The sequence below is a fragment of the Hemicordylus capensis genome, chromosome 8, assembly GCF_027244095.1.
Source record: "Hemicordylus capensis ecotype Gifberg chromosome 8, rHemCap1.1.pri, whole genome shotgun sequence".
NCBI lineage: Eukaryota > Metazoa > Chordata > Lepidosauria > Squamata > Cordylidae > Hemicordylus > Hemicordylus capensis.
Window position 1 is genome coordinate 25714355 of NC_069664.1, and position 24853 is coordinate 25739207.

Genomic DNA, 24853 nt, shown 5'->3' on the forward strand with positions numbered 1-24853 from the left:
TTCAAAGAACCCGGGCCCCCCAGCACCACCCCTGCCTATCTTCTTCATTGTCTCCCTCACTCCAAGGGGCCGCCAAAGAGAGGGGTGAACACGGGCCCCCCTTCCCCCCAGCTATGCCCCGGCAGAGGAGAAGTGAGCTAAGATTTTCCCTCTGGAAATGCTCCGAGTGATAAAAGGTGCCAGGCATCAGTGCACCTGGGTTTCCCTCTCCAACAGGTTCTTCCTCCGGCAAGCTCTGAACAGTATATGCAAATATCACAAGGGATGAGAGGGGCAATAGCTCCTTCCCGCATTTGCCTTTCGAGCAGGGGTGTGCAGTCTTATTGGGGCTGGGCATGATGGGAATTGTAGTTCAAGAACAGCTGGAGGGCCAGAATTGCCCAGCCCTGCTCCGGAGCCTCCTTTACTGCTGGTGGGGGTGTGAGCATCGGCCCCAAGCCACATTTCAAGCCCCCATCAAGCAAGACCCCTCTTTGCTTTGGCGGGCTTCACACTCCCCAGCCAGTTGTTTTATGCAGTGCAGATTAGAAGCTCAGAATCGCCGGTCCAAGCCATCTCCGGCACAAAATAATCGCAGCCTCTCCCCGACACTCCGCTGGAGATCTGCCAGCCAGTGTGGGACTTGATGCGCCTTGGCACGGACCCCAACTGCCTTATCCCGTGGTCAGCAGCAGGGCGACCCGTTCACCTGAAGGGCTTTCCGATTTCAGAGCAATCCACAAGACAGACGGAAGGGAGAAAGGCACAGAAAGGAGGAGGGGGCATGGGTAGCAGGAGAGGAGACGGGAGGACAACGCCAGGGCATGGTCTTAGGGCAGACAAAGCAGTCATCTGGCTGAAGCTAAGCGGGTCCAGGTCTGGTCAGCAGCTGGATGCATAACTATCTGGGAATCCCACATATGCTACCTTCTGTGCTATGATGAAGAAAGGCAGGATATAAATAGAACACATTACTTAATTGAACAGCCTAGCAAGCCATCAAGGGCTGTGTGTGGTTAGAGTCCACTTAAAGCACAGATGAGAGTAAGAGTGTATAATAGGGGCCCTGGCAAGTGGCTGGCAGGCCGGGCATCTCTGGATTAGCCAGATCTGGAGTAAGTACTGGAAGCCTGACCTGCTGTCCTTTCCCCAATAAGAACCCCGAGAGCTTTGCTTGCTACACCGCAGTTTCCCGATCACACTTGGCCTCAGGAAGGGGAGGGTCACTGGTCTTGCGGCAGCAAGCATGAATCGTCCCCTTTGCTAAGCAGGGTCTGCCTTGGTTTGCATTTGGATGGGTGACTACATGGGAGCCCTGCGAGAGATTCCCCTTAGGGGATGAGGCCAAAACTGCTGCCTGTCAGTGTAGACCAGGGATTCTCAACATTGGGTCTCTCCAGATGTTACTGGACTTCAACTCCCATAATCCTCAGCCCCAGTGCCCTTTGGCTGGGGATTATAGGAGTTGAAGTCCAATAACATCTGGGAACCCAACGTTGAGAATCCCCAGAGCAGACAATACTGAGCTCGAGGGACCAAATGGTCTAACTCAGTATAAGGCAGCTTCCTATGTTCCTATGAAACACCCAAACTGTAGAACACATCCAGACTGAAATCTTCAGGTTAGAGCCAGACCTATGGTGCTAGTCTGGCTATAACAAGTTCTAAAGAGAGTTTACATAGGAAAAAATAGTTAATTTTAGAAGCACTACGCTGGCTGCCCAAATGTTTCCAGATAATAGAAAGTGTGGACAATTATTATTATTTTTTTTTAAAGATTGTGAGCCCTTTGGGGACAGGGAGCCATTTTATTTATTAATATCTATGTAAACTACTTTGGGAACTTTGGTTAAAAAGGTGTGTGTGTGTGGCAATAACCACCAAAGGGCTCACAATCTAAAGAAAAAAGGGGTTGGGGATAAGATAGACACCAGCAACAGCCACTGGAGGGATGCTGTGTTGGGGATGGATAGGGCCAGTTGCTCTCCCCCTGCTAAATATATGAGAATTGCCACTGCACAAGGTGCCTCTCTGCTCAGTTAGAAGGGGTAGGGAGCCACTCATCCCAGCAAAGCAAATAGGTGGAACAATCGTACATAAGGTATCTCTGTACTCTGCTTGTAGAATACTTGTGCTGGTGAACCCTTGTAGAATGTATGTGGCCAAGTGCAGACCAGGGAAACCAGAGCCCAAATCCCCACTTAGCCATGAGGTTACTCAGTGACTTTGGGCCCGTCGTATCTCATTCACCCTAGCCTACACCAAAGGGCTGTTGTGAAGATTTAATGGGAAGGGACAGAGGGAGTGATGTACACCACCCAGAGGAAGGACAGGATTTTTAAAGAGATACATTTGTTAAGGACCAAACTGTGGGAATGAGAAGCAATCAAGCATGTATGTCAGCTTCTCACACAAAGTTAGGCCCTGAAGAACCAGGGTAGTCTCAAGTGAAAGAGAAAATAAGAAGCCAGATATTTCCTGTTCCAGAAGTGTGTTCACAGCTCCAGAAACCCAACGATCTTTATAGTCGTAGGTGTCACCCTGTGAACCGGGAGATAAGATCATGGCTTTTGATTGTTTCTTCTACTGCTATCCAATGCCTGCCCCTGTAGGGGACAAAAGGGGAGTTATGGCAAGAACCAGCATGTAATAAGAGGTCCAAAATGACCGCAGGACCAGCTGAAACCCAAAGAGATAAAAGATTTGGCTGTTTCAGTCCATGTCTTTTACTTATTGGGGGTGGGAGCATCGCTCAGTGGTAGAACATAGGCTTTGCACGCTGAAGGTTCCAGTTCAATCCCTGGCAGCATCTCCAAGGAGGAGTGGGAAAGCCTCCTGGATGAAACATTGGAGAGCTGCTGCCAGTCAGTGTAGACAACACTGAGTTTGATGGACCGATGGTCTGACTCAGTAGAAAGGCAGCTCCCTATATCCTTAAGACAGGACACGACAACCACCTCTCTTTGGATCTAGGAGCCATCCCAGCAAGTTAGGAGTCGGACATTGGATACTTGCACAGAGGAAACCTGGGGTGTGTAAGCACAGAAAGAGAAGAGGTGGAATCAGAATCGGTCCATCCGCTAGGCACACCTAGGCAGTTGCTTAGGGCACCCATTCTGGGGTGGCGGCGTAATTTAGCACTGCCATTTAGACACTCTCCCATCCCTCTGGTATTATACTCTGAAGTACTGCACAGTGGTGGAAGAAAGATGTGATCCTGCAGCCTGCTCCACAAAGGGTCTGCACACACTGTAACCCAAAATACAGCCTTTGCTCCTTGCACCTTAGCCACCAATAAACCGCTAGTCTCATAAGCTGCACTCCCTCTCGTGAATAGGAATGGCCTCCTCGGCATTTTTTTTTAAAAAAACAAGGTCTCAGACTGGATTTCCAAATTTTTTATTTACTTAAAATATTTATACCTAGCCTCTCCAGTACACTACGGCTTGGGGCAGCTCACAGCGTTAATAAAAAGATACAATGCACAAAGATACAGTGTAAAATAAGACTAATAAAATTCACCAAGTTTAAGCTAGACAAATTAAAACCAGGCTCAACCCACATTTAAAATTACATTTTTTAAAAAATAAGTTCCAAATTAAAAAGTTATTTTAAGTTTATAAAACCTAAAGAACCTAAACCTATAAAAACTAAAGAATCTACCAAATACAAACAGAAAGGGGACATTAACAAGCCTCGTTAAAGAGATGTGCTTTCAATTGTTTTCTAAAAACACTGAGGGAGGGAGCATGGTGAAGCTCTTCGGGGAGGGCGCTCCAAAAGGGCCACAACCAAAAAGGCCCCGTCTCTAGTCCCCTCCAACCGGATCTCTGTTAGCGGTGGGGCCATGAGCAGGTCCTGAGATGATGAGCGGAGGGCCCTGGCAGAGTCATATGGGCAGATGCGATACCAAGAAATACCAATGAAGCTGCCACAGGATGGGTGTAACACTCATGAAATGACTTGTGCAGCATTCGGGACCAGTGAAGCTTCTGAACCACCTTCAAGGGCAACCCCACAGAGATTACATTGCAGTAGTCCAATCTGGATATTACCAAAGCATGAGTGACTGAGGTCAGGTCAGACTTCTCCAAGTAGTGTCATAGCTGGCATACTAGCCATAAAAGGCACTTCTGCACACCACCGCCACCTGTGCCTCCAAGGACAGTGTCAGGTCCAGAAACATCCAACATGCAGGCTTGGTCTTTCAGAGGGAGTGTGACCCTGTCCACAAATCAACAGCAACATCTTTTCCTCGCCGAAGTGTTAAGAGTTTTGCCCCCCATTATAGCCTGGGGAACTCTCTCCCACTGTATCCTCAAACCAGTGTGGGCTAGTCATCCATGCGGGCTGCTCATTGAAACCCCGCAAAGAGTAGCCTGCTGCATGGCTCGGGTTAAAGTCAGGGCACTGCACTTCTCAGCTGGGGGGGCGTCAAAAACAAACTTTGCCTGGGGTGCCAAAAACCCCAGAGCCAATCCTGGCTGGAATCTATGCTTAACAGCCAAAGGGGGGCAGTTGCAACTCCACAAGGATGACAGAGGATGGATGTGTGCCAGACCCTTCCCCAGATCTGATCTGAGTGAGGCAGGCATCCGGAGATTGAACTGGAAAAAGCATCTCAGCTCCCGGCCCAGGTAGACGACCGATTGATCCCTCGTCTCGGCCATCCTCCGCCAGCTCCAAGATTGCTCTGTGCTTTTTGACAGCAAGTTTGCTCTCGACTAGATTGTATTTCGAGGCCCTTCCTTGCGGGCCCTGCTGACAGGAAGGAAGCCGGTAATTCAATCTCGGCGCAGGCCGTTAATGGTTTCTCAGCAAGAAGAAAAGCATAACCACAGCAGCTCCCTGTCTGCATGGAGACTGACAAGAAGACTGACAGCTAGGCCTAGCCAGCCACATGGGACTATGCCCCACAGTCTCCAGCCCCCTGCGGAAAGGAATCAGTTTGATTACTGGAGAAGCCCTAAGTGCCTCTTAGCCGGCCGCTGGCTGGAGAGGTGAAGGTTTCCAGCACTCTGTGGGAGCATTTGCTTCCAGAGCAGAACAGCTGAGCAGCAGAGTTGAGTGGACTTCTTAAAGGAGGAACTTATAGGAAGCTGCCTGTATACCGAGTCAGACCTTTGGTCCATCTCGCTCAGTATTCTACTCTGACTGGCAACAGCTCTCCTAGGTTGCAGGCAGGAGTCCTTCCCAACCCTACTTTGAGATGCTGCCAGGGAGGGACCCTGGGACCTTCTGCATGCAAAGCAGACACTCTACCACTGAGCCACGGCCGGCCTCATCCTTTAAGGCAGGGGTTCCCAACCAGAGGTACTCCAGACATTGCGGGACTAAAATCCCCATCACCCTCCAGATACAATCTATTGTGGCTGGAGATTACGGAGTTGTCATTCAGCAACATCTGGAGTGCCACAGGTTGGGAACCCCTGCCCTAAGGGGAACCTCTCCCAATGGACAGTCAGAGCTCACATGCAGTCACCCACCTCGATGCAAACCAGAGAAGGCCCTGCTTAGCAAAAGGAGCCATTCGTGCCCACTGCCACAGGACTGGCTCCTCAACTGTGAGCGACAGCCTGATGCGGAGTCCTTGCAGAGGGCGCCATGCAGCCAGTGACACACTGTCCACACCAGCAATTGTGCACCCTCAGTTATACCACCAAGATAGAGTATACGAAGCACACTGCTGTTCAACGCAGGGCACTGAACAACTCAAAGCAGTTCAGGCAGAAATGATAGGATTGTTAAGGGCCTTCTCTTTGAGGGGCCAGCGTTCTGGAGAATGCCATTTGAAGAGCACTGGAGTGCACATCCTCCACCAAGGGGGATGTGCATCCACATTATATGAGCCAGCAGAGTGTAGTGGTTGGAGAGTTGGACTAGGACTGGGAAGACCCAAGTTCGAAGCCCCATTCGACCATGAAACTCACTGGGTGACCCTGGGCCAGTCATGTAGCTCTCAGCCTAACCTACCTCACAGGGTTGTTGTGAGGATAAAAATAAGCATGTACACCGCTCTGAGCAGATTCCTGGCTGGAATCTATGCTTAACAGCCAAAGGGGGCAGTTGCAACTCCCCCTTGGAGAAAGAGTGGGATAGAGAGGCAATAAATAAATAAATAAATAAATAAGAGGAAGAGCGGGATAGAGATGTAAATAAATAAATAAATAAATAGAAGGAACCACACATCAAAGCCTGCATTGCACGACCCCAGTGCTCTTCAGATGGCATTGTCAAGGACCCTGGGTTGCTCCAGGAGTAGGTGGTCACTAATGGAGACAAGCTTGCCTGAAAGCATGGCTTGCCAGCCAGCCAGCCCACCCCACCCCACCCCCACACACACTGCAACCGTCTTCCCTCCAAAGCATTGAAGATGCTTTCAGGAGCATTCTGAGCTCATGTGTAGCATCTGTGAGGCTCAAAAAGCTGGGCTAGAGCTCTTCCTGAACCGAGCATGTGCCATAGCATGCTTCCCAGAACACTCTGCAGGCAGGGGTTTCATGGCGCATGCACCACAGCTCCTTCAGAAACCCTGTGTAGATGCAAACCAGAAGAGCATGTCGCTAAGAGCCACTGTGCTGACAGTACCACAAGCGGAAGAGGTCGAGCAGAAGGGCCCAGCTCACGATGACAGCACTAACGGTCAAGCGATTCACTTTCACAGGCGTTCCCAAGCCTTGAGAACCCTGCCCTAACCCTTCCCCAAAATGCACAGACTGGTGCACAGGGGGAGAAGGGGTCCAAGCAAATAGAGGAGAGAGAGAGATCACTCCTGCATACTGAGATTTAAACCCCCCGCCAATGTTTTGGGTGGCTTCCCCAGAGGCTGTTCACAGAACACAAGACAGCCTCGCCCAGGCTGACTGCATATGCTGCTCAGCCAGCATCTAAGTGTGGGTGGAGGCGGGGTGGGGGGGGGAGATCGATGTGCAGCAAAGGGCTTGATTTGCCGAGGGCTCACGCCCCACCCCCAGTTATTTTTAAACCCCCGAGCCCGGTCCAGGAATACGTGTAACCACACCGAGAGCATTTCCCTCATTATCGAGCAGCCACGGCCCACCCTGTGGACTTAGGATTAAGGAGCAGGGCTTTCAGGGGCAGATGGCACAGCTTCAGCACCTCTTAGAAATTAAGTCCTGGGTGGGCTTCGCGCAGGGAGAGCAGCTCGGCGTTGGACCCAGCCTCAGGCGGAGCATCCCAAGGGAGGCCTGGCCACCAGCGAGGAGGCAAACCCTTGCCTCGGCCTGCCAGCCCCTCTGCCCTCCCCTCCTGCCAGCCTCCGTCCTCATCCTTCACGGCTTTCCTTTGCAGAGAGATGAAGTCACCCCTCCTGCCCTCTCCCCCCCTCCCTCCCCTCCCGTCATTTGCATGCCGCAAGCTTACTGGATATGAAAGAGGATGCCTGGCCCTCCCAGCACTCATTTGCATCCTGCAAGCTCATCGGTGGCCGCCTGAGCCAAACGCCAAGCACATGCATGTCACGTACTGCCAAAGAGGGAAACGGGTTGGCCTCCTCTTTCCCTCCCCTCTCCACCAAGACATTACGGCATCTGCCAGGTGGATAATGCAGGCCTTAAAAGCAAGGGCTCGGGAACGGCTTCTCAGGGGGGGCTCCGAAGCGAGTCCTGTGGGGCCTGCTACTTCCACCTGCCACCATGCAGATGTCCCACTGTCCAGGCTGGGGGTGGGGCGGTCAAAAGGAGGAGAAAAGCAAAGCACAAATCCTGGCAGGGTTTCGGAAGAGCACCAGGGTGGAGCTACAGGAGCAGCAACCCCAAAGGCCAGTCAAGGGCGGCCCTTTCATGAGGCAGAGTGAGGCAGCTGCCTCAAGCAACAGATTACTGGAGTACCAGCAGGGTGACAAGAGGCGTCCCCCCTCCCCGCAACTGCGGCCATGCGGGCGGCTCTTTGGGACCAACCTGACCCCGGCAAGCTTTGCCAGGAGCGCCTCTCCTCACACTCCTTGCAAAACTTGCAAGGAACACAAAGAGAGAAGGCGATGGGTGCAAGCAGCCTTCCCTCCTCCCCAGACCAGGCTGGCTGCTGTCAAGGGCATCAAGCATGGCAGCACTCAGTTAGCATAACACCTTGGGCTGCCCCTAAGGCCAGGTCAGCTGCACTGCCAAGTCCTTAGCCAAGAAGGGAAGCAGAAAGGCTGGTGCATGGCGGAGCAGTGGTCTTTTCCTCCTAAATTTTTGCGTGTGATGTTAGCACTGTTTTTATAGCACCTTGTCAAAGATGAAGAAAAGCCACTCCCCAAGCACTTTTTAAAATCCAGACAACCTCTAAAGGCACACTCAGGAGCCAAGGTAAGGGTCTTATTGTATTCTTTCCACCAAACAAACAAGCAAGAATACAAGCGCATCACTTTGAACCTTTTCTTCAGTCCAGGAAAGAGACAACGTAATAGCAATAAATTGATCTTAATAGATGGAAACCGTGCATGCTGTCTGAGGTCAATGCACTAATGCTGTTCCAGTTTCAATGCAATTTAGTAATGGACTTCCTGCTAGAAAGTTGCTTTTCCCACCCCGCTGCTCTGGGCAATTTTGACCTCAGACCTTTTTCTTTTTTAGCCATGATGACCATTTTCCAAAAACTGCTCCTGTCCCTGGAATCTGTTTTGACTTCCAGCTCCTCAAACTGCATATTACATTGCACTACTAAAAGGTGACATCAACCCAGTGAGTCACAAAGGTGGAGGAGGCGAGCAGGTCTTGTGGTAGCAAGCATGAATTGCCCCCCTTTGCCAAGCAGGGTCTGATCTGGTTTGCATTTGAATGGGAGACTACATATCTGCACTGCAAGATATCCCCCTTAGGGGATGGGGCCGCTCTGGGAAGAGCACCTGCATGCACAAGGTTCCAAGTTCCTTCCCTGGCATCGCCAATATTAGATAGGGCTGAGAGAGACTCCTGCCTGCAGCCTTGGAGAAGCTGCTGCCAGTCTGTGCAGGTAATGCTGAGCTAAATGGACCCAATGGTCTGACTCAGTATAAGGCAGCTTCCTTTGTCTGTGTTATAGTGCCAGAGCTAAACCAGAGCACTAGACAGCTGTATCCAAAAAGCAGACCCCGAGTACCTATGTTCTGTAATACAGGAACCCAGAAGTTAGGTCCTAATAAAAATATCACCTGAATGGAAAAACTTGGAATTATGTACATCTTTACACGGTCTGTGTGCTGAATCTCTATTTTGAGAGAAAGGTTTACCAGAGAGATCCTGTTCTAGGTTCCTTCCTCTCATGAGGAATGTTCATCTACTTTACAGGGACTTTCTTGTTGTGGCCCCAGAACTGTGAAATGCTTTCCCTCCAGAAGTCCATCTCAGATCTTTTTTTCAGAAGTTAAGACATTTAGCCAGGGACTTGGAAGAGACATTTTTACTGAGGTTTTGAGTGTTGTGGTATCAGTTGTTTTGTTTGTGTGTACTACCTTGTGAGGTTATGTTGAAAGGTGGTTTATAAAACACTGATTTAATAATAAACATAGGGACACAGTCAAGTACAGAAGCTGACATTCAGAGTAAGTTACTCAGCAGTACTACTCAAGAGTTGCTCTAAAAGACAACTTAATTTTCATAAGTCTTCTGTCAAGTAATTTAGTTAGGCTGTCAACCACTGAAGGTAAGCTCCATGCCCAGAAGTTCCCAGAAGCAAGGGTAATACATACTGGGGGGAAACATTTCCACATAGAATGGAAAGTCAGTGTGCATGCTGTTTGGTCAATGGAGGTCATAAATATTCATAGTCCACAACAATGAATGAATACAATGCATGACCTATTCTATCATTTATAAAGCTCAACCCAGAAGTCAAGTAGTTCTGCCCACAGTCGTCCTACATAGAAAAAGCAACCTTTTACTGTTTGTATTTTCTGAAAGCAAGCCTTTAATTCAGTGTATTTGATTAAAGGGTCACGAATCCAGTTTCAAAAGAGAAGTGTAGGATTTAAACATGTTGGCACTAAATTCAGGTTTCATTTTAAGCCCGGTGTTTGCTTTTAAATGATGCCTAATTGGAATGTAAAATACAGTACATTAGATTTATTTATTTAAGGGTTGTTTAGAGTTTTTTTGTGGCGGGGAATAGACGATACATTCTTATGCATCCCGTTGATCTCTGAACATGCATGCTGTATAAGTGAAGCTAAGAGCAACAGAATATAGGTGGGATGCAGAGGAGGAGATTTATCTACCCAGCTTTTAACAACCGTTGTATACAGAATAAAAAGGCAGCCCATTTTTGCCTCTATTTGCTCTCAGGGATGCCCGTTTCTTTCTTCCCCCTTTCTATGATGTGAGCTGCACCAGCCCATTCTGCCAAAATAAGCACCAGCAACCGTTTCCTCCTCTCCATCCCCTGGTACCTTCGGAAGCTCGCTTCTCTGATGCACTCAGCCACCACGCTTGCCTGCCTGATCTGGAGGGTTCACTCAAGGCCACTGGAAAAGCTTAGAGGATGTTGAAAACCATCTCACTGCAGGCAGCAAGTCTATACACAGGGCTTTCTTCCATCAACAGGTAATTAAAGGGCTCGGTGGTCCACCTTGTCAATTTATGAGCCCATCTGGAATGCTAAGCAAGCGGGGGGGGGGGTATGCATCCTTCCCCAGTCACAGGTCTTGAATCTGATGGCCTTTGCCATCTGCCTCCCATCAACTACACACCATCTCCCCTCTAAGCCCTCCCCAAGTTCAGAGGTGGCCAGAACCTAAGGGGTATACTCGTGAGTCAAATGGGCTGTAACCCAAAATTTGGCTTTTAAAAAGCCAAATCTGGCAACAGAGGCCAGGGATCAGAGGGAGAAATGGATATTATTCCCAAGAACCAGTAGTGGTGCTGAAGGTCGTGCCATAGGGCAGAGGTTTACACTCTAGATGTTGGACCACAATTCCCACAATGCCCCAAAGGCCATCGTGCCAGGGGATGATGGGAATTGTAGTCCAACATTTGGAGAGACAAGCCTGGGAGCCTCTGCCCTAAGGTTCAAGATTCTATCCCATCAGCAGGAAGCAGGGATCAGAGGAAAGCCAAGTGCCACGTGAAGCTTCTTGGAAGGGAGGAAGGGAGAGGATATAAATGTTAAACCTCAGAACAGAGAGTTGAAGGACAAGTACATCGAATGCAAAGGCCTCAAGTCCAAACTTGCAGGAACACAGGATGCTGCCTTCTATCAAGTCAGACCATTGCTCCATCCAGCTCAGTATTGTCTACACTGCCTGGCAGCCGCACTTCATGGTTCCAGGCAGGAGTCTCTCCCAGCCCTACCTGGAGATGCTGCTCCCGAAACCTTCGGCACACAAGCAGGTGCTCTGCCACTCCCCCAATAGGTAGCTCTTACAGCAGACAGTGATTGCATGCATCCAAATGCAAACCAGGGTGTCACCTGCTTAGCAAAGGGGACAATTCATGCTCACTACTGCGAGACCAGCACTCCTATCCCAAGCCAGATCTCATCTCATTGAATTTAAAAAAAAAAAAAGAGAGACCAAACAAAAGAGATTGCTAGAAAGCAGATAGCAAGACGCCAAGAGGACGTGGCCCGGTTAGGAAATGGAATGGATATACGAGAGAGGCCCTGTTGGATCAACCCCAAAAGGTCCATGTAGCCAGCATCTGGGTTTCCAAGAGTGCCAGCCAGAGGCCAGTATACGGCCTCTGAACAGGGAGGTCCCATGGGACTCTCACAGCTACTAGCAGCCAGTGTGGCAAAGTGCTTAGCGTGTTGGATGAGGGAGACCAGAGTCCAAATGCCCATGCAACCCATGAACTGAGACAGGAGGCATGCCCTACCCTAATCATCATCATCATCATCATCATCATCATCATCATGTGAACAGGCATACTGGGTGGTTCGGGGCCATTCTAGTTGCAGGGAGCATAAACATAACCACACACCCTACTCTGGGCTCCTCGGAGGAAGAGCAGGATATGAATGTAAACAAACAGACAGACCTCTCTTCTGTGAACTCGACCCTTTTAAAAAAGCGATCCCAGCTAAAGGCCAACCTTCAAACCTCATGGCAGTGAACAGCAGCCATTATAGGTTTTGTGAAATATTTTCCATCATCCATCCAGAAAGCGAGAGAAAAGGGATTTGCGTCCAAGGAGGAAGGGAGTGTAGAATGGGAGGCTTTCCACCCTCCCGATCACCCATCACAACGCTAGTCGAACCCGACAGGAGCCATCGTCCCTGGCCGAGCTGGGGGGTTTTTGCTCAGCCAGTTAGAAACTGCACATGACAGAAAGCTGCAATTAGCTGCTCAATCATCTAAGAAACTTCCGAGGGAAGCTGGCCTGATTCTGCAGGCCTTCCCCCCCTCCCAACCTCACCCCACAACTGCTCCAACCAGGTTGTCAGCTCGCTGGGGGGCCGCTGTATCCATGTCGCGTGGCAGATGAGACATCTCCCTCGGCACCTCCAGCCACATCCATCACCGAAGATCACCAGCCTTGCAAGTCCCGTGATCAATGACCTTTTCCTCTCCGCTGCCCCCACCCCCCATCTTGCTCCCGTGGCTCAGTTATGAAGCAGCAGCCTTGGCGAGGGGAACTGCAGCGACATCCCTGCTTTTTAAAGCCTCGTTTTCCAGATGGAATGCTAAGACACGTCTAAGCCAAGCGACTTGCCTCAAGGTCATACCGCAAGACTAGGAATTGGGGAGGGAGGGACCACCAGACAGGGAGCTGAGCTGATGGAAGGGACAACTCAGTGATTCGGGCATCCATGCAGCCACATGAACTGGAATCCCTGCAGCAGAGAGGTTAGAAACAAGAATCCCTGCCTTCAGAGACAGGCACAAGGTACGCAGAGGTGAGCCGGAGAAGCAGGTGTTAAAGATCACTTTCATCTCCCCAGTGTGCCAGAAAGTGTATGCTAGTGTCTTCGGCGGCCAGGTGCCAAGGAGAATGCGACTCATGCCCTTCCAACATTTGATAAGAGGAAGCATTTTAGAAGGAACAGCTGCTCACCTGTGCATCAGAAGTTCTACCTGCCAAAATGCCCTCATCTACACAGCTATTAACATTTCAAGATCTCTGGTCTCCTTTGTGCCCAGTTACTATCCTAAGCTCTGCAAACAGTTGTCTGATTCACACAATCATTCAAACCTAGGTTTAATGTGGGTTACCAATATTAGCGTGATTGTATGAACTCGCGTCAAGAAGGCTGATGGCCTGCCATCAGTCCAAGATCCCCTCCTTGGTATGGGTTCATACAGTCAGGCTAATGTTGGTAACCCACATTAAGCCTAGATTGGAATGGTTGTATGAACCAGGCCATTGTGTTTTTTTCAAAGCGATCTGGGCCATTTTTCAGGCAAATCCCCCCCCCCCCATTTTAACCAGAATCATTTAAACATTCACAATCAAGAGCCAAAGCAGCAATTAAAAACAAGGGGGGGGGACAAATACAGAGATACTCAGCAAAAGCCCAACAGAATAAAATGGTCTTCAATGTGCACCACGACAAGCAATGCCAGTACAATATTATATTATGAAAGCTGCCTTATACTGAGTCATGCCCTTGGTCCATCTAGCTCAGTATTGCCTACACTGACTGGCAGCAGCTCTCCAAGGTGTCAAGCAGGAGTCTCTCCTTGCCGTACCTGGAGATGCTGCCTGGGAGTGAAGCCAAGACCTGCATGCAGCAGCTCATCCACCGAGTTGTGGCCTCATCCCCTAGGGGGAATATATTACAGCACTCACATGCCACTTATTCAATGCAAACCAAAGTGAACAAAGACCCATCAATTGGGGATGCCATGCTTCAGGGGGCAAGATTAGGAGTGCCACACAAGCCCCTCCTAAAAGAGCACAAAAATCCCCCATCAGGCTGACTAGGCAGAATACAGCTGCCACAATCCACCTCCCGCGCTCCCTTTAAGAGGGATTCCCAGATGTTGTCTACAATCCCCATCATCCCCAGACAAAATCCATTGCAGCTGGGGATGATGGGGATTGTAGTCAACAATATCTGGGAGCCCCCGTTACAAGGAACCCTGCCATCCCTGGACTCAGGTCGTTCCATGGCCAACTGATGGTTCACGGGCTGGATCCACCACATCCTGAGGGGTGAAAGATTTCTCCACAGCTTTCCTTAAGAGAAAAAGAAAGAATCCTCAAGTCACAGGGAAAAGGCTTTGCATGCAACATGCACACACCATATGCATGCATGTTTGTATGTACATTCTATGCCTGACTGCATGTGTACATAATGGAGAAACATCAACCACTGTCGGATGGTGCTAGTCTCCGTTATGGAGACTGGCCACTTGCTTGTGAGAGGCGGCCATTTCTACAGCAAAAATGTTTTCAGCCCCTGGACACAGAAGCTGGCCATCTTTGCCCTAGCCTGGCCCAATAAATCTCCAAGCAAACAGCTGTATGGTCCCCTCATTGTTGGGGGGGTGGGGAGCAGAGGTCAAGTGGACAATACATTTTCATGCTCCAGTTCTGTAGGGTTCCTCTTCCACACCCCTACTTTAGGTCAGAGATGCCCTCATCACCGATTTGCAGGAAGACTACAAATCTTATCTATTTTTATCCTCAAGGCATTCACAGCAGTGTGTCCTCACAACCACCTTGCAAGGCTGGTGAGGCTGAGATATAGCCACCGGGCCACGCTTGCCCAGTGGATTTCACAATCAAGTGAGAATTTGAGCCTGGGTCTTTGCAGCCCTAGTCCAACACTTTAACCACTACACCATGCTGCTTCTCGGCTGGGGAGCAGGTGGCCGCTTTGAACTATAGCCAGCAGCGCCATTGGCAAGCAGGTTGGTTGGTGGAGCCTGCCAGGTGGGGCGACTATTTCCTCCTCTCTCCCCGCACCCACCCCTTGATTGGGGCCTGGAAAGTAATCAAAAGAAGTCAGATTAATCTTTGGCCACCCAGAGCGACTGGAGGATTATAGCTGGCACTCCCCTTCAAGCACTAGAGGTCAGCAGGACCTCGCAGTGGGGAGGAAGGGCAGGGAAAGTTCCCCCCCCCCACGCGTCCCAGCCAAGATTAAAAAGGGATAAAAACGCAAAGAAAGCCAAGCTTCTCCTGCCTGCCAGGCACCTCCTAGTCCAGGGAGCCAGTCCTGGCTACCATCTTGCATGGGGGAGAGCCTGGTGCAGCTTTCGCCCTTTCTGATGCACTGCTGGAAGTCACATCTGAACACGAGAGGCTGGGAGTGGGGGTCAATATGGAGAAGCCAACCCCTAACTGGGGACCCAATGGCCGGAGAGATGCAGCTATATTCACAGGAACCTAGGAAGCTGCCTTATGCCGACTCAGAGCATTGGTCTGAGGAAGGGGAAAGCTCCTGACCGACAGCGCTGACAGCAGCTTCTGTACCTCGCGACTGAGGGGAGCTTCACGCGCCAACCATGCCAGGCGAAACAGAGGGGCCCAAGCTCAACGGCAGGGCATCTGGTCTGCATGCCCAAGGTCACAGGTTCAATCCCCAGCAGCGGCAGCATCTCCAGTTGAAAGGCTCTGGAGACGCTGGAGGCATGCCGGCTGTCCTAGTACAGGGCTGGATGGACCAAGCATCTCACCCAGTCTAAAAGCAGCTGCACATGTTCCCATGTCAGGACTCCAGCACCATTAAGAGTCATGGCAGAGAGACAAGTTCAACGCCACCTGCCAAGTTTCCCTCTTCGGACCAACTGTGCAAGGTAGAAGGAACACACCTGCTTCCGTATCTCCTTACCCAACCCTTTGGCTCCCTCGCAAGATGAATTCCAGAACCAGATGTGGGCACTGACCACTAACATGGTTTCAATATTTTCTAAAAGGCAATACATTCACAGAGGCCAGATCCCGCAACAGCTATCCACTATGGTAGCTAGACAGAGCCTCCATGTTCACAGGCAGTATACTGGACAATGGGGCCAAACAATGGGGCCTATTGCCTCCACGCCTGCCTGGAAGCCTCTAGGCTGGGCATCTGGATTAGATGGATCCTCAATCCAGCATAGGCACCAGTGTGCAGATTCCTCGGCGTTCTTCCAAAAAAAGAGAAAGAGAGAAGAAGAAGATAGAAACACACAGGGAGCTGCCTTATGCCACGTCAGAGCAATGGTTCATCGAGCTCAGTATTGTCTCTACACTGACTGGCAGCAATTCTCCAAGGTTTCGGGCAGGAGTCTCGTCTAGCTCCACCTGGAGATGCTGACAGGTCTTGAACCTGCGACCTTCTGCATGCAACCAAGCAAGCATGCACGCACGCAGATGCTTTCCCCCTGAGCTATGGCCTCATCCCCCTCAAGGATAATATCGTACCACGCTGACATGTAGTCGCCCATCCAAAGGCAAACCAAGGCCAAGCCTGCTTCCAGAAGGGATCATGCATGCTCTCTACCACAGGACCAGCTCTCCTCCCATCTCAGCTCTACGCTTGCAGGCAGCCTCTTGCATTTCCCTGAAGCAGCCAGGAGTCACAGGGAAAGCCTTCCAGAATCCCACCCCCGCACTCCACTCAGCCTAAACGTACACACACACAAGACACACACAGCACACATGGTTCTCAGCATGCTGCACGTTCCACCTCCCGTTACGGTTCCTACTACCCAAGGACACACCCGCCCCACGCGGAGGGTGCCGCTCGCATGTGATGTCACCGGTTGGCGGCAGGCAGCACGCCATCTTTGCTACTCTGGCAGCGTACTCTCTCAGCCCACACCCACGCACCACTCAGAGCACACAGCCATCATTCTTCAGTGGCGTCTTACACACACGCTCACAGAGCACTCATTTACCATGCACACGCACACACACACAGCTCTAGGCAGAGAGGTTCATCATCATCATAACTCAGAGCCCACTGCCGCTCCTTCCTTTACACTCAGGCAAGCTCCGATTTCCTGGCTTAACCCAATTTGTTTCTCCCTCATTGCATCAAAGTGGAAAAATGCTCTCTTCTCCTCTCCAGCATTTCTAGAGAGCAAACCTCTTTCCACTTGAGAAGCAGCAAGAACTCCCAGCTTCCACCAAAATGTGATCTTATTAGCATCCACTCCTCCTTCTCTCTCTTCCCCTCTCTTGGCAAACAGCGGGTCATCCAGGGACAAAGTAGACACTCCCACCAGGAGATGTGGCTAGCAGAAGCTCTTTTGGAGCAGAGAAGAGGGGTACCCTACCAGCACTCAAAACTCAGATTCTTCCAAGCAGTGCCAGCTCACAATTTTCTGGCCCCTCATCACCTGCAGGATCCACATCACCTGCAAGAGGTAAGTTGCACAGTGTGACTTTTAATTTTTTTTGACTACAACTCCCATAATCCTCAGTCACAGTGGCCATTTTTATTATGCGACCTCTAATCTTTTGGGGTTCCCCCCATGCAAAGCAGAAGATCTGCCCTGTCGAGGCAGGTCTTCGTCAGTATTTGATCTGCTGGCCATGCTCTGGAGCTAGCTGGGCTTCCTAGGCAAACTGTCCTAGCCAGCTGGGATACAGACAGTCTCAAGAGGATAAAACTGCATTGCCCAGCTTAGTCACCCACCTGACATGCCAGAGATAGGAGCATCCCATGAGTGGACCTCCCAACAGCTTTTCCAAAGAGCATTTCGGGTAATTTAGACTGCAGCTATGGCAAGAGGAAGGAGACACTAACCCTTCCCTCTCCATGTCAGTTCCCTTGACATAAAACCACCCTTGAGCTGCAAAGAGCCAGCATGGTGTAGTGGTTAGAATGCTGGACTAGGACTGGGGAGACCCGAGTTCAAATCCCCATTCAGCCATGATACTTGCTGGGTGACTCTGCGCCAGTCACTTCTCTCTCAGCCTAACCTACTTCACGGGGTTGTTGCAAGGAGAAACGCAAGTATGTAGTACACCGCTCTGGGCTCCTTGGAGGAAATATGGGATATATATATATATTTAAAATAATAATAATCTACATGCTCTGCACCCCCGCAGTGATGTAGATAGGCTCTACCTCCCTCGCAGCGCAGGTAGAAGAGGAATGCTGCAAGTCCATCAAACAGTTGAGGAGGAGAAAAGAGGCCTTGAAGAATATATTGAGGACAGTGAAGAAGATGCACTTAAAATGGTCAAGAACAAGAAACTATTCAACACCAATGAAACAAAGCAGGCCTACAAGAACGAACAAGTCAAGAACCGAGCAGAAAAATGGAAAAATAAGCCACTGCATGGTCAATATTTGCATAATATAAGTGGAAAATCAGACATCACCAAGACCTGGCAATGGCTTAAGAATGGCAGCTTGAAGAAAGAAACAGAGGGTGTAATGCTGGCTGCACAAGAACAGGCACTAAGAACAAATGCAGTAAGAGCAAAAGTCGAAAAATCAACAAGAAAAAGCAAGTGCTGCCTTTGTAAAGAAGCAGATGAAACAGTGGACCACCTAATCAGCTGTTGTAAAAAGATGGCACATACTGACTACAAACAAAAGCATGACAAGATAGCAGGGATGATACACTGGAACATCTGCAAAAAATACAAGCTACCTGTAGCCAAACATTGGTGGGACCATAAAATTGAAAAAGTTGTAAAAAATGAAGATGCAAAAATATCATGGGAATTTTGACTACAAACAGACAAACATCTGCCACACAATACACCAGATATAACTATAGTCGAGAAGAAAGGAAAACAAGTTAAATTAATCGACATAGCAAGACCAGGGGATAGCAGAATAGAAGAAAAAGAAATGGAAAAAATCACAATACACAAAGATCTACAAATTGAAATTGAAAGGCTGTGGCAGAAAAAGACCCAAATAATACCAGTGGTAATTGGCACCCTAGGTGCAATTCCAGAATAACTTGAAGAGCACCTCAACACCATAGAGGCCACAGAAATCATCATCAGCCAATTACAAAAAGCAGCTTTACTGGGAACAGCCTATATTTTGCGGCGATATCTATAATAACAGCAGCAGCATTGGCAATAAAATTCAGCCATCCCAGGTCCTTGGGAAGGGCTCGATGTCTGGATAAAACAAACCAGTCAATAACACCTGTCTGACTGTGTAAATAAATAATAATAATAATAATAGTGTCTATATGTTTTTTGTTCCACAGCTGTTATCAGCTTGGCAATGGGGATCACAGCTTCAGTTAAAGGGGCAGGATTAGGCCCCCGCTTCCCCCATGCCATAACCCCAATCCAAACCTACCCTGCCTGTTCCCAGAGGATTGCAACAATCTGTAAAATAAGCCTGGGAAAGTGCCTTTATTTCCAAGGCCTCAGTCCTACCAATCTGTAAGGTGGGCTGATGCATGCATATTTTGTAGTTTTCGGGCAAATCTAACATGCTGACTCCTACATATAGTGCTGTACAACCCCATCAGTTTACACAAGCTGATGAAGCTGTACATCATAAGCAAAAGACAGAGAGAGCACTGCCTGTTCCTCAGGAGTTTACAATCCAGTCACCATGCCTGCATTTCATTCATACTATTGCTCTTCCTCATTGACTTTCAGGAAGGAGAGCTGGTCTTGCAGTAGTGAGCATGAACTGTCTTGTCTGCTAAACAGGGTCCATCTTAGTTTGCATTTGGATGGGTGACCACACATGAGCACTATAAAATAATACCCATAGGAAAGGGCTGTACAACTTTGGCCCTCCAGATGTTTTTGGGCTACATCTCCCATCATCCCCAGCCAGTGGCCAATAGTCAAGGATTATGGGAGTTGTAGTTCAACATCCACAGGAGGGCTAAAGCTATAGCCCCTGCCTTAGGGGGAAGGGGGCTATAGCTCAGTGGAAGCGCATTTACACGCTTGCATGCAGAAGGTCCCAGATTCAATCCCTGGCAGCATCTCCAGGTAGGACTGAGAGAAACTCCTTCCTGAAACCTGCTGCCAGTCATTGTAGATAGTACTGAGCTAGACTCCCTATAAGCCAGTTTCCCATGTTCCTGTTCCTAGTCAAGGAGCAAACACAACAGAAGTGTTAAAATTAGAAGATCTCATGAAAGTGAGGTGAATGATATTAGCAGAGAGGCTTTGGTCAAGAAGCATCGTCTCTACCCAAAAAGTAACACTTGTGGAATTAAATCTTCTGAGGGCAGGGGTCTTGACACATACTTTCCTGGTGTACCTCCTGGTTTAAGGAGGCAAGAACTGCCACACTAGAACAGATCAAGAGGTCCATCGAGTCCTGCATTTCCTCTCTGACACCGACTGCACAGGTACCTCTGGGAAGCTCACAAGCACAGCATGAAGGCAATGGGTTCACCATTGGTCCCAAGCATCTGCTATTCAGGCGTACACTGCCTTGGCAATTGGAGGTTCCATTTAACCACTGAGGATAGAGTTGCTAATACAACACCCTGCTCTGTGCAACATGGGCCAATATAGTGAAATATACTTGTAGGATCTGCCGAAATGTGAGCGGTTGTGCTGCATCAACTGTGTAGATCAGCCCACAAAACTATACTGGCCAAGAAAGACTCTGGGTAGCTCCTCCACACGCACACATCTTCCCTGCCTCGTCACTCCAGGGCAGTTCTTACTGGCCACAAGAGACCAAGCTAAGATGACTACTGATTAGCCTGTGTGGTATGTCCAGTCCTACAGGTCAAGTTCAGGATATTGGATAAGAGAGCTGGTCTTGGGGTAGCGAGTGCGAATTGCCCCCTTTGCTAAGCAGGATCTGCCCTGGTTTACATTGGGATGGGAAACTACAGGTGAGCACTGCAAGAAAGGAAGTACAAGAGCATCTGCGTACTTGCAAGCAAGAAGTCCAAGGCTCAGTCCTTGGCATCTCCAGGTAGGGCTGGGAGAGACTCCCACCTGCAGCCTTGGAGAGCTGCTACCAGTCTGGGTAGACAACCCTGAGCTAGATGGACCAATGATCTGACTCAGTAGAAGGTGGCTTCCTATATTTGGGGATGGACTGTAGCTTGGTGGAAGAGCCCCTGCTTCGCATTCAGAAGGTCCCAGGTTCAACCTCTGGCAGCGTATCCAAATAGAGTTGGGAAAGGGGCCCCCATGTGAAACTCTGGAGAACTGCTGCCAGTCAGAGTAGAGCAAGGCTACTCAACTGTGGCCCTTTGGATCACAGTGCCCCCAGTCACAGTGGTCCATAGAGATGATGCGAGTTGTAAGCCAACATCTACAGGAGGGCTGTAGCCCTGGAGAAGAGAATACCGAGGATCTGACTCATCAGGGAACTTGTTGTGTAGCCTATGCAGGCAGAAGGTCCCAGGTTCAATCCATGCCACTTCCAGGAAGGGCTGGGAAAGACTCTAGGACAGCTGCTGCCAGCCAGTGTGGACAGTACTGGGCTAGATAGACCAATGGTCTGACTCAGTATATGGCAGCTTCCTAGGACTGTTGGCTTCTATTTCTGCCTCTGTCGCTACTCTTACGCTCCCTAAAAAAAAAAAAGCTAATGCATCAAAAGGAAAAGTGCTTTGGACACAGCCCACTCCTTGCTGTACTAGCTTTCTACCTGCAGGGTGTTCCAAACAGGGGAAGATTTAAACATGGGATCCTTTCAGTGCTCCCTGTAACAGGGATTCCCAGATGTTCTTGGCTACAATTCCCAGCATCCTCAGCAGCATGGCCTTTGCCTGGGGGTGATGGGAGCTGCAGTCAACATCTGGGAATCCCCATTACAGGGAATACTGGATCCTTCCCCCTGTCTGGAGTGGTTCCATTTTATTTCACCACCTTGTTCTGACCTCCTTCTGCTGCACTGTAGGCCAGGCTTGTAGGACAGAGGAATCAGCGTCACCCCAACAAGAATCCCATTCCACATACAAATGTAAGGTTCTTAGCAACTAGAAGATAAATGACACTGGAGAAATGCAATTATACTAATGGAATGTGAGCAGAGTTGCAGAAAAATGTGTTCCAGGAGCCATATTTGCTAATCCTGGAAATATGCAGCCGGCACCATCGTTTAAGCACAGCCAGGCTTTACTAAAATCATTTTAAGAAAATGCCTTGCCATATGAAAAAGGGAGAGCTGCCAGAGGCCATCGGCCAAGAGCAACACAGGTTTATATTAGGTGGGTGAACAGCCACAGCTGGTCCCCTGTGATGTTACTTCCAGGTGATCAGGCAGAGCAGTATTCGGAAACAAGGGTTCCTTGTGATCCCATTTCAGATCTAAGTATGTCACTAGTGACAGTAAGATAAAAATGAGGACTAGCAACTTGTGGATTATTTGCAAAAGGAACCAAGAAAAATCCATTAGGAGTGCACCTCCTGCTGCCTAGCTCTCTGCCAGCTTCCACAAATTGGTTTTTTAAAAAAACCTTCAACCTCCAGAATTACCAGGGGGTGAAGTGCATATAGAGCAGTGCAGAGAACCTGCCTCAGCCATGGGTTCAAGTCCCACTGGCCTCACTTTGGGAATGAGGCCAGTGGCTCAGTGGCAGAGCATCTGCTTTGCATGCAGAAGGTGCCAGGTTCAATCCCTGGCAGCATCTCCAGGTAGGGCTGGGAAAGACCCCAGCCTGAAACCCTGGAGAGCCACTGCCAGTCAGAGCAGAGAATACTGAGCTAGACCGACCAATGGCCTGACTCAGTAGAAGGCAGCTCCCTATGTGCTACCCACTTCAGTTAAAAATCTCTCATCTGCAGCCTTTTCTGTTTCCCGGCAGCCCAGCCGCTCTCTGGTTAACTTCTTGAGAGAGAGAAAAGACTGCAGAGTCCCCCAGAGTATTGTCCGCAGCATTCAAATACCTTCCACACCGAGAACCCAATGCTCACTTGCCATTTGGAAGCTAATGTTTCATAAACTTCATGAGTTCTGGTCGACTGCCCTCTGGGAGGTCATTTAAAAATGATTAGCATTTTCATAAGGTGCCTGGGGCAATTCAAGCTTTTTCTCCCACCCTGTTCATGCCTTAAAAGGATTTCTTCCCCCTAAAAAAGCTTCACTTTGCCAGATGCTGTTCAGAACCATTTAAGTACTTAACCATTACACATAACCTATGCAGATGTGCTGGGCAAGAAGAAACACGTTTTTATGGTCTGAACCGGACGCTACGTAAGAGAGTGGGTACCCTGGTTTACCACTGCAAAGGCAAGACTACGTGATCAGAAATCACATCCCATTGCAATCAAAGAGGCCTCCCGGTCCAACATCACCCACACCTCTCAAAAGACACCGAGGGAATCCAGATTCAGCACTTCTTCTGTAAAGTCGGAATACATGGTTCACCCACAAGTGTCTCTGTACCAACAAAAAACCCCGAGTACATATTCCCCAGCTTGCTACTTAACTGCCTTTGCTCAGACTGAGATCCAAGACTTGAAAGATTTTTGAAAGTCACCTTTTTGCCCAAGCAAAGACAGACAGCCAACACACATAAGTGACAATTGATGTTCCTTTACCACTGAACTAGAATCTCTCTCTCTCTCTCTGCTTACCCCACTTCTGCAAGATAGAAGCTATCCATTTATCTCCATCCTATCTGATGTAGTTTACATTTTCATACAATCCTATGTTCATTCAAGTGTATGAATAGAATTCAATGCAATTAACCTTGGACTATACATACAGTTCAAGACACTTTTGTGACATTTCTTTATACAGCACCTCAAACCTATTTTTAAAGATAAAAGAAAATAAAGATAAATCCTTCCTTCCAGATAATCAAACTACACTCAATTCAGATACATGTTCTTGTGCAACCTTCTGCCCTTCTCCATTATATCCACCTTCAATATTTTCTGCAAACACATTCTACATAAGCTAGGTTTTGTTGTTTGGGGGTTGTTGTTTTTGAGGGGGGCGGATATCCCAGAATAAATTCTGCTCCACATCAGTCTTTCAGAAAGTCTGCATGAGACTTCTGCTTCAAGTCCTGTTCTTGCCTCTCGGCATCCTCCACCAGTTCCAAAAGTGGTCCACCTGCTGCCCAAGCCAGACCCCTTCTCAAGAGCCCACCACCTCCCAGAAAAGCAGGCTGCATTTTGAAAGATCTGCAAGCCCCCCACCCTTATACTATTCTTTCCCTCCATGCACTTCCCTACTTGGGAAACTCCTGCTCGCTCTCTCTCTCTCTCGGGGAAGGCACCGCTAAGGCAAGGCTGGGCATCCTTCCCGACATCCAGAGATGCCGGTGAAAGAGGAGAGGAGGAGGTCCGGAGAGCCTCCGAGTGGAGTGGTCCATGTGCAAAGCCAAGAGGGAGAAGGAAAGGGGGGGAGGAGAAGCAGCTGCAGGGGCAGGCAAGGAGAGAGGCAACCTGGCTGCACTTCAACTCACCTTGAGCCGCGAGTCCTCTGGTGCTGATCACACTTGCTATCAAAGTGGCCACATACCAAATCATAGTACTATAGCCCACCGACCAGGAGGATCATCCTAGCTGAGAAGCGCCCTTCGTGCCGGAGACCTTCCCATCGCAGTGCCCAGCCCGGGGTGAGTGCCAAAGGCGTGCTGCCTGCCCGCGCCCTGCGCCTCTTCCTTCTCATGCCCTCATCCTGCCTCCGCCTGGCTGCCTCCCCTCCGCGCTCGCCATCCTGCCTTGCCCGGCGCAGCCCTCCCCTCGCCGCCTCTCGCCCTGGCTGGCTCGCCCAGGCATGCAGCAGCCACCTGCGCCGGAGGAGAACCTCGCACAGCGCGGCAGCAGCAACCAAAGCGTCTCCAGCCTCGCAGCCTAGCCTGGGCAATTTAGCGTCCCGGGCGCCGCCCCCGCCAGGCTCCCATTGGTCGGCGCCGAGGCGGCCCGGCGTTGGTTGGCTGCGGGCGCTGACAGCGCGGGGGCTGGGGGGCAGGGTGCGCGGCTGCCCCGCCCCGCCCCTCGCCAAGGTGGGTTGGAGCGCGCAGTGCACAGAGCCGCAGAATCATGCGCAATGCCGCGGAGCCCGGGCAGCGGCGGGTCCCCCCAGTCGCCTGCCCGGCCGCCTCTTCCTCTCCGCCCTGCTCACGCGGCTGCAGGACCAGTTCGCCCAAAAGAAGAGG

General features: G+C 49.9%; 1 protein-coding gene across 3 annotated transcripts in view; it reads right to left on the bottom strand.

Moving 5' to 3' along the window:
* Positions 1-24526, bottom strand: part of IGSF9B (immunoglobulin superfamily member 9B) — a 112997-nt gene extending 88471 nt beyond the window's left edge. For all 3 annotated transcript variants that reach the window (XM_053270242.1, XM_053270243.1, XM_053270244.1), the window contains exon 1: positions 24158-24526. In XM_053270242.1, coding sequence (XP_053126217.1) covers positions 24158-24221 — 64 coding nt within the window. In that variant the 5' untranslated portion in view covers positions 24222-24526. The remainder of the gene's footprint in view (positions 1-24157) is intronic.
* Between the last annotated feature and the right edge of the window lie 327 nt (positions 24527-24853).